This window comes from Papilio polytes, unplaced genomic scaffold (genome assembly GCF_000836215.1).
Source record: "Papilio polytes unplaced genomic scaffold, Ppol_1.0 DF821400.1, whole genome shotgun sequence".
Taxonomy (NCBI): domain Eukaryota; kingdom Metazoa; phylum Arthropoda; class Insecta; order Lepidoptera; family Papilionidae; genus Papilio; species Papilio polytes.
The window spans coordinates 1,678,884-1,689,043 of NW_013527804.1; the positions used below are offsets into that span (position 1 = coordinate 1,678,884).

Genomic DNA, 10,160 nt, shown 5'->3' on the forward strand with positions numbered 1-10,160 from the left:
AATCAACTAGTATTAAAAAATAAAAGAACTTATTTAAAAAAATAAAGATAAAGCAACACTAAATTGTACATTTTCAGCACTACTATAGAATGAAATCTAATAAAATTAAATAACAACAAGTGAAAAGTAAGACTATATTCTGAATTTATTAAAACTACTGAAAAGTTGCAAAGCGCACATCATCATCATCTCCTTATCCTACTCCCGTAGTGTCTGCGCAACAGGTTTTTGTCCTCCACATAACTCTATCATACGTCATCTCAGACATCACTCCCTTTTTGATCATGTCACCCTTTACACAATCCATCCATCTCTTTCTAGGTCTACCTCTACCGATGTACCTCCACACTCATAACTAACATTCTTGTAACATGCGATTCATCCCTCCTCATAACATGCCCATACCATGCTAACCTTTTACTCCTTACCTTCCCTACTACGGGGGCTACTCTCAAACTTCCTCTAATATACTCATTTCGTATCTTATCCATCCGTGTTACCCCACACATCCATCTTAACATTCTCATTTCTGTCATATGTAGTTTCCTTTCATCCGTTCCTTTTACTGCCCAACATTCAGATCCATACATCATGACAGGTCAAAGTTGCAAAGCGCACGTATATGCTAATAATATAAATTTAGTGATCCTAAGTAAGAATAAACATTACTAATATTTAAAAAACAAAATATAAAATATATAAGGAGTCGAATCGATATTCCAACTTGTATTTACTTTGTAATAAATTTAAATAATTTATAATGAAGCATACTTAAACAAAAAAAGAACAAAAATAAACAAAAAAAGATTTAGTTACAAAATAACAAATGTATATAAGCTATCTACAACATATAAATTATTTACATAACATACTTACATATATTAACTCGCGTGACGCAAACACAGACAAGCGTTGGTATAGGCACAAAAGCGTTATCACATTGAAAAACTCAAAATGGGCATTTTAAAACAATTTGGTAACAAAAAAATAGGGTTGTCAACTAGTAAATATAATATTACATAAATGTTAAAATCATTATTTATATGTTTAAAACCATTTTTCCATAAAATTATTGAAATTAAGTTATAACCTTTGATGTTAATTTACAGTTAAGTTTAAGAATTTGTTAATTTCAGGTCTAACCCTGTCACAGTAGATACCCATAGTTAACAGATTTTTTTTCTTACATATAAAAAATCATGTAATAATTTAAGAATATTTCAAATTATATTGTTATTAACAATATGCGTATGTCCCAAATACCATTAGCATGCAGGATCAAATTATAAAGAAAATTAACAAATCAATAAAATAAAAACCATTTCAATATAACCATTCTTAATAGACTTGATGTATAAAATTTAAGTATGCGTCACGGTCATACAAATTCCGTTACACGAAAGAGACAAAAGATGTAACGTAGGCGGAATAAAGAGACAGATGTATACAGAGTTTAGAGAACTTTATAGACTTTCCATATGGGTTTTAAGCAGAAATTAATGAAATATATAAAGTAGACATAGGGAACATTTTTTCACTGGTAACTTCTTTGTAAGGTAACATCTCGATGTCATAATTGACACGTCAAGATGCTTCTTAAGGTTTGAATTATTTGTTTGTTTGTGATTATATGAAAAATATTTCAAGTGAAGTATCAACTATGCTTACTCTATACATTTTATGAATCTCTGGTTTTAATCCAGTAAAGATAAACTTAACAATAAAGATTATTCATGAATTATTAATAGTTATTAATTACAATGTCTTAATATACTCTTACCTTCTCTCATAGCGTAATCCAATATCTCTTTCAACTCCTGCCAATCTACTTCTCCATCTTCTCCCGCGAGCCGATTGAAGAAGTCCCGCACTGGGTCCGCGGGCTCCGGGTTCGGGGCTATTTCCTTCACCTGGAATAATTTAAAAATAACTATGTACCACTAAAATACGGAAAAACAAAAAAAAATTAAATGCCAAGCTGGCTCTATCACTGTAAGAGTGGTAGAGCCCGTTTTAACATCTTAGCACTAGAAGGCCGGCTCGCCCGGTATATCACCACCACACAGAAGACAGCCGTGAAGTGGAAGCAATTCCGTGTTTCGTCTGATGAGTGTTGTGCCGGAAACCTAATTTAAGTCCATTTCTCTTTACCACCCTTTTCTTATATTTGACGGCGGAGGAGATGCATAGGAAGGGGAAATATCCTCTTTATGTGCGTCTTCTTTGTCGGATAAGGGTAGGCAACGCATCTGCAATTGCGGATGTCTATGGGCACTGTTCGCTTCGCCATTTTGGCGGATTCAGGTGGCCGCTTGCTCGTTTGCCACCTTATGATATAAAAAAAAATCCATCGAGTGTCAGAACACTTACCCTGTCATCAACATCGCCCATTCCCACATCTTCGTCGTTCTCACTGAAAAATACATATTTATTTATTATTTATAAACTTCATTAACAGCCTAAATTAGACTAACGGAATACTTAAATGTCACTTATATAACATACATATTTACTTGTTATTTTTATAACTACAGATCGCTGTTAAATTCGTTGGACTAGAAAAAAATAGACTAGGTTTAAACTTCAAATTCCTTACAAATAAAGTCTATCAGATAGTAAGCGGCTTAGAAAGCCAAGTATTCATTTAATTAATTTATTTATTGCTTTATTATTACTCAAAAACTACTGGTAGTTTTTGAGTTATTTCAATACAAAAATACAAATTTTTCCTCTTAACATTACAGCCCAGGCTGATTTAAAAATTCTTTCAACATTATAAACCAACGTTATCAGTAAGTAACATAGGGTGCATTTTTATAACTTTTTTTAAATTCACACGGACAAAGTCGCGAGCAAACACTAGTGTAATACATATAAACCTTCCTCTTGAATTACTCTTCTTATTAAAAAATGCATCTAAAAATACATAGACAGACAGGAAATCTTTGTTTTATCTATACTAGTAGTTGCCCGCGTCTTTATCCGCGCGGTAATAAATTTTAAATAAACATATCCCATGTTAGTCAGTGATAACGTTATTTATTGAAATAGGTCCAGCAGTCAAGTTATTTATATTAGTATTAAAAAATATAATTTATATATACTGACGTCATATTGTTATCCTTTTCAGAGAAGACTCGCAGCAGGAACTCCCCTTCTTCATCAGGCTCGAAGGTGGAGGGCACGATCACGTACGAACCAGGCTCGAATTTGAACCTTAGAAAGTACAAAATAACATATAAAATCTGTTAATTCATATTTTCTAATATTGCTAAGATTGAAGAAATATCATAAAAATATCAATTTATGTAGAAGCCAAAGTAATCTATTCAAAGTAGTATCTTCACAAGTATGAACCAAAATATTTCTATAATCGAGATACATTATAATTTCAGAATAGTAGTTTTTGAGTTTATTTGAAAAGCTAATAGTTAAATCTGCAAAACACCTCAAGAAGCTCTTGCTAGATAGTGGGATTAAGGGCCCGATTCAAAAGGCGGTTATTTTAGAAACCGCACGAATAGTGAGGAGGTTCCTGTCTCTGCCCTGACCACTGGTTGCTTGAGTCATCGGATTCCGCAGCCGATGGACTTCTATTTTTTTATATAATATGCTTTTTGTTATTTTTTTTAAGAAAATCATGTGAAATATATTATATATAAAAATAAGAAAATAAAGATATGAGAAAATATAATTTGCATAATATTAGTATACTCGTTGACGATTAACAAGTAATTATTTAAAAAATATTACAAATGTCAACAAGTTTATTATAAAAAAAAAAATGACAAAACTAGTTTTCGCCCGCGACTCCGTCCCCACGGAATTGAAAAAACAAAAGTAAGTATGTTATGTTGTCTTATACACTATCCTTTACATCTATGTTAAATTTCAGATCCATTCGGTAGTTGAGGCTACAAACATCCTTCCAAACTTCCGCATTTACAATATTAGTAAGATTGTTAAAATCGTACATAATAATGTGTGTTTACGTTTTATTATTTTAATAATCTTACTTATCTTATCAATGTGAGAGTTTGAATAAATATTAGAGTAGTAGCCTAAACTATAAACATATCTTGATAAAATATGTCACAGATGTATATTACTTTGGAAGACTTACTTATTTACTATTTTTAGTTACATACGAAGTTAGTGGCAAAATCTAGTATTAACATTTGCTCATAGCAATAAAACCCTTAAGCTATTCTTGTCTTAGCTTTTAAGTATATATTTTGTGCTCTAAATCATACTAATATTATAAATGCGAAAGTTTAGATGGATGGATGTTTTGTAACCTGAACGGATGAACAAAACAAATCTTATTGACATTTGGTATAGATGTGTTTAACAGTGGTAGAGCCCGCTTTAACATCTTCGCACTGCAGGGTCGGCTCGCCCCCAACAATACCACGACCACACAAAACAGGCGTGAAGTGGAAGCAATTCCGCGTACAGTCTGATGAATGTGGTGTAGGAGGCCTAGTTTTAGTCCCTTTCCCTTTCCACCCTTTTCATAAGAGGAAAGGATGGGAAGGAAAAGTGGATGTGACGGTGGAAGAGACGCATAGGAAGGGGAAATGTCCTCTTTATGTGCGTCTCCTCCGTCAATGAAGGGTAGGCAATGCTGCAATTGCGGATGTCTATGGGCAGCGGTCGCTTTCCATTTCGGTGGATTCAGGCCGCTTGCTCGTTAGCTTCTTTATATTATAAAAAAAATGTAGAGGATAGTCGTGAATGACACATAGTTACACTAGATTTTTTTTAATTCCACGCAGACGGAGTCGCGGGCGAAAGCTAGTATTAGTTAAAATATAATAACCTCACCTCGCGCTAACTTCTCTTAGGTTAATAAAAGCCTGCGATCTGCCGACTGAGGCGTTGTATTTGAAGAAGTTGACGTCCAGTGGCTTGGGCACGTGTCCGTAGTCCGGCAAGCGGTACACCGCGAACCCCACCGTGAGGCACTCCAGACCCTGGTGACGCTGAGAACGCCTGTTCTTCTGCATCAGCGCCACTATTATCTGCGGAATTAGTTAAACTTGAGAAACTCACACAGTAGAACTTCAAACTTCAAAAAATATGTTTCCTTCCCATCAGAGCCCAAAACCACTATAACGGACGCTTGATAACTTAAAACATTTTGTGTTTCCTTTGGACTTTAACTTATCGAGGTTCCACTGTATTTATTAATCATACTAATACTAATATTATAAATGCGAAAGTTTAGATGGATGGATGTATGTTAGAGTTTGTAGCCTAAACAGCTGAACGGATGTCGACGAAATTTGGCATATCTGTAGAAAATAGTCTGGAAGAACACATAAGGTCCTTGCTTTAGTTTTTTAATTTCACGCGGACGGAGTCGCGGACGAAAGCTAGTACTAATATAAAGAAGAAAGATTAGTATTTTTGTATTAAAATAACTCAAAACTACTGAGGCGATTTTAAAAATTCTTTCAGTTAGAAAGGTAATTCAGCAAAGTCCCAAACAAGAACAAGTGCGACTTTTCCCGCATGAAATTAAAAAAAATGAAGCCTATGCTTTTCACTGATTATATAGCTTTTTAACTGTGAAAGAATTTTTAAAATCTGGCCCAGTAGTTTTTAAGTTAATTCAATACATACAAAAAGTACAAATTTTCCTCTTTATAATAATAGTATAGATTTTATCAACAGTGTAAGCCTACGGTTACAATACTTACAGTACATTTGTTCTCATCATCGCCTTCATCCACGTCTTTCAATGTAACAGTGTACTGAGGATTCTTCCAGAAACTCTCCAAATAATTCCTACAACCGCCCGCAGTTACACCTGCAAAGAAATAGTTTTAAATAAAAACCTAATAAAAAAGTACACAAAGACCATATTAATTTGCAAAAAAACTTTACAACATATTTATTTTATTTTTTTACCATAACTTGGCACTAAAATAGCAAAATTACTAGTTTTGTAGACAATAATTTCAGAAGAAAAGTTATTTCCCCTTCATATATGTTCCTTTTAGATAATTAAATTCTATAACTACCTCTGACCCACTCTCCCTCGAAGACGGACATCTCCCACTTCTTGGTGCATCCTTCAGGACACTCCTCAGGGTCCAGGGAGTCAGGGTTTAAGTTGCAGATCTCCACCCTGAAAATATATGAAAAATCATAAGCAAATGAATTAAACAACGAATTTAAAGAAAACTTGCCTGTTAGGATGCAAAGTTGGAAAAGCGCCATCTATTGATTGCGTTTTAAAACAAAGATTTATTTAATCTATATCTATATCTTAAAAAGGGAGATTTGTATTTTTTAGATTTTTGTAGTATTGAAATAACTCGAAAAAGCCACATTATCACTCAGTAACTACATTTTTAATTCTGTCGGACGAAGTCGCGAGCAATAGCTAGTAACTATTAATTTAGAATATACTTAAAAAACATTTATAAAAATTTAAAACAAATACAGTTATCGAGATTAGAACTTGTTTTTTTTTTTATTTAAATAACCAATTACCTTGAGAAATGATTAACAAAGTCCTTGAAGGACATCCAGAACTCTCCGTCGTCATCAAACGTCAGACCGAGTTCTTCCTTCTCAGACTCGGGAATAAAACGCCATTCTGGTGACCTGAAAACATTATTTTATAATTATTAGGAAAATACAATGATCTTATCTATCATACTAATATTATAAATGCGAAAGTTTAGATGGATGGATGGATGGATGGATAGATGGATGGATGGATGGATGGATGGATGGATGGATGGATGGATGGATAGATGGATGGATGGATGGATGGATGGATGGATGGATGGATGGATTGATGGATAGATGGATGTTTGTTAGAGTTTGTAACCTAAACGGCTAAACAGATTTCGTTGAAATTTGGTATAGATGTAGAAGATAGTCTGGAAGAACACATAGGCTACTTTTGTTTTTTTTTAATTCCACGAGGACGGAGTCGCAGGCGAAAGTTAGTACTAATATAATAAAGCGAAAACACACACTACTTCGAGGCGTAGGATGTCAGCAATCACAGCATATTTTTTTTGAGTAATACTTTCCACTTACGACACGCTTTAGGCTAACTTTCACGCTATTAAACTTAAGAAGTAAATAAATTGATGATTTGTATTTTCGTACATATTGAAATAACTCAAAAACTACTAGGCTGATTTTAAAAATTCTTTCACCGTTGGAAAGGTAATTTATCTGTAAGTAACGTAGGCCACCTTTTTTATTACTTTTTTTTTATTTTCCACGGCCAAGGTGGCAAACGAAGCCAACTGAATCCACCGAAATGGCAAGTCACCGCTGCCCATAAACATCCGCAATTGCAGATGCGTTGCCTACCCTTCATTGACTGAGGAGACGCACATAAAAAGGACATTTCCCCTTACTATACGTCTCCTCCACTGTCAAATCCATTTTTCCTTTCCATCCTTTCCTATTAAGAAAAGGGTGGAAAGGAAAAGGGACTAAAATTAGGCCTCCGGCACCACACTCATCAGACTGTACGCGGTATGCTTTCACTTCACGCCTGTTTTCTGTGTGGTCGTGGTATTGTTGGGGGCGAGCCGGCCCTACAGTGCGAACATGTTAAAGCGGGCTCTACCATTGTTGAACTACCAAGTTGTGAGCATCAGTCTATAATATTAGTAAAATTTTAGATTTTAGAGTAGAGGCGTAGTATACTAACTTGTCGCTCCAGGGTCCGTTCCACTCGGCCTCGTTGCCCCAGGGGTTGCGGAGGCGCAGCAGGGGGATCTTGCCGGCGCGGCCCGGAGTCTCGATGTCCACGTACTTGACGCGGGTGACGGAGTACGCGTGGCCCCGGATCAGACCCGCCGGGGTCTCCGCCTCCAGGATGTTAGGGTCCGGCTGAAAGGTACATATATCTCTACTATTATAATAAATCGTAAACACACACTTCTTTGTTGCTTAAGATGTCAATTACAGCATGTTTTTGAATAATTATTTTTTTAATGAAAAGTCCTACACTTCACGCTGTAGGCTATTTTCACGCCATTAAACTTAGGGGGCAAATATTTTGGATAAAAACCCTAATGTGGGAAAGAGACCATAAGTTGCTGCCAACATCAAGGAAGCAAGGTTGTCATGTCATGTCATGTCATTTTGACATTTGTAATTACTAATTTGACAAATGTAAACAATAAAATAAAGTTTTTATAAGCTCATTCGATGAAGCCGCACGGGAACGTATTGTATACGCAATAAGTCGCAGCATATTTTTGTATAATTCTCTCTTTAAAAATGCACTCACGACACGCTTTAGACTGTATATTTTCAAGCTATCAAACATTGGGGGTAAATAAATTGGAAAAACGCTTCATGTGGGGAGATCATAAACTACAAGCAGTCAAAATAAAGGAAGCAAGGTTATTATGGTAAGGGTAATTGTGAAATTTGCAATTGAGAATTTGACAAATGTGAACAATAGAATAGAAATTTTTTATAATTTTATTCGGATGAAGCCGCATGGGAACAGCTAGTATTGTATATAGAATAACTATAAAATATATCTTTATTGTTCTGTTCACCCTATTTTACTGGACTTCAACGGATTCGGATTTAACCTAACTTACCTCTATCCAAAGTTGCTTAATTTGGGCGCTAGAGGACTCTCAGATAGATAGTGTGATTTTAATTTTTTTTTTAATTTGACGAACGGTTTTGACAACTTTCTTAACTGTAATTTAACTGGGGGACTATGAGTTATTTTTTTTTTCTAAATAGTTTTTATATTAAAGAAACATTACCTCAATACTGCATCCCATCAGAGAGTTTCTTTCATACGCCTTTAGTAGTATAGTATAGAAGTTAGGGGGCAGTTCCGCTACATCGTACATCTCAGTAACTCCGCCGGTGAAGTCCTCCATTGCCTCGCAAGTGGAACCGCCCTTTAACGCTTCATATGATCCGTGGAGTCTAGAAAAAAGGTTAAAAATGTTGATTACTAGCTTTCGCCCGCGACTCCGTCCGCGTGAAATTAAAAAAAAAACCTATGTGTTCTTCCAGACTATGTTCTACATCTATATCAAATTTCATCTAGATCTATTCAGCTGTTTAGGTTACAAACTCCAACAAACATCCATCCATCCAAACTTTCGCATTTATAATATTAGTAAGACTATGTTTTATTTATTACTTAAAGAATAATCGTGCTAATATTATAAATGCCAAAGTTTAGATGGATGGATGTTTGTTAGTGTTTATATTTTGCTGTTTGAATACTGCTAAACGGATCGCGATAAAATTTGCTATATGTAGAGAATAATCTGGTATAATACATAATTTGGGTTTTTCAATATTCCTTACGGTGAGAGTCACGGGCGAAAACTAGTATTAAATTAATTAACTAACATATCTTTATAAAATAACATTATGTGAGCAAACTATAACATCTATATTAAATATACAGAGTTTCAATGTAATTCTTTTTACTTGAATTAAATTAAAAACATAGGGTAAGAAGTTCAAATGTTATGAAGAAAGGATGGTTACATAAAAAACTGAAATTAATGACATCCAGCGCGCGTATAATTATAAAACTTAACACCAATTTTTTCCTTCTTTCTCTCAGACTATATTTTATCTGTGTCATATAGCGACATCTATTGAACCATTATGTAACTACAAATACCCATCCATCCATTTTCATATTTTTAAACAATTTATTTAATTGATACTATCGTTTTAAACTCAGAGCAATACTTCTCGTCAGGATTTAGGATCGCGCGAATATCGATCCTCCTAATGTTAACTATTTTATTTTATTATTATTTTTTTTCATTTATTTTTCTATTAGTATGCATAATGGTATCAAATAATATACCTTGGTTATGGTGGATTTCTAGCGTAACATACCTTAGAAACATTAGCCTGCTTATCAAATTTAAAATGGAACACACTGCTGTTACTGACGTGCGAAGGACGCAAAGGCATTTGCAGAATATCAGCGTTTACTACCCCCAGGGGTAGTAAACACATAGCTGAGCAAAGGCCCTATCTGTTCTGCATTGCAACACTTACAGAGTTTCAACCTTCATTTCGTTTATTTTTTTTTTGACGTCATATACTTGTTTTTTGCATGTTTTTACTTTTAGTTATAATTGGTATAATTTTAATTTTAAATTTGTTATTTTCTG

General features: G+C 34.4%; 1 protein-coding gene across 6 annotated transcripts in view; it reads right to left on the reverse strand.

Annotated features, from left to right (window-relative positions):
- Window positions 1-10,160, reverse strand: part of LOC106108879 (calpain-B-like) — a 38,875-nt gene that overhangs the window by 5,905 nt on the left and 22,810 nt on the right. For all 6 annotated transcript variants that reach the window (XM_013290184.1, XM_013290190.1, XM_013290189.1 and 3 more), the window contains exons 7-15: window positions 8,772-8,940; window positions 7,691-7,872; window positions 6,505-6,618; window positions 6,030-6,136; window positions 5,706-5,815; window positions 4,828-5,024; window positions 3,109-3,216; window positions 2,371-2,413; window positions 1,781-1,910 (exon numbers count right to left, since the gene is read on the reverse strand). In XM_013290184.1, the coding sequence (XP_013145638.1) occupies window positions 1,781-1,910; window positions 2,371-2,413; window positions 3,109-3,216; window positions 4,828-5,024; window positions 5,706-5,815; window positions 6,030-6,136; window positions 6,505-6,618; window positions 7,691-7,872; window positions 8,772-8,940 (1,160 nt within the window). The remainder of the gene's footprint in view (window positions 1-1,780; window positions 1,911-2,370; window positions 2,414-3,108; window positions 3,217-4,827; window positions 5,025-5,705; window positions 5,816-6,029; window positions 6,137-6,504; window positions 6,619-7,690; window positions 7,873-8,771; window positions 8,941-10,160) is intronic.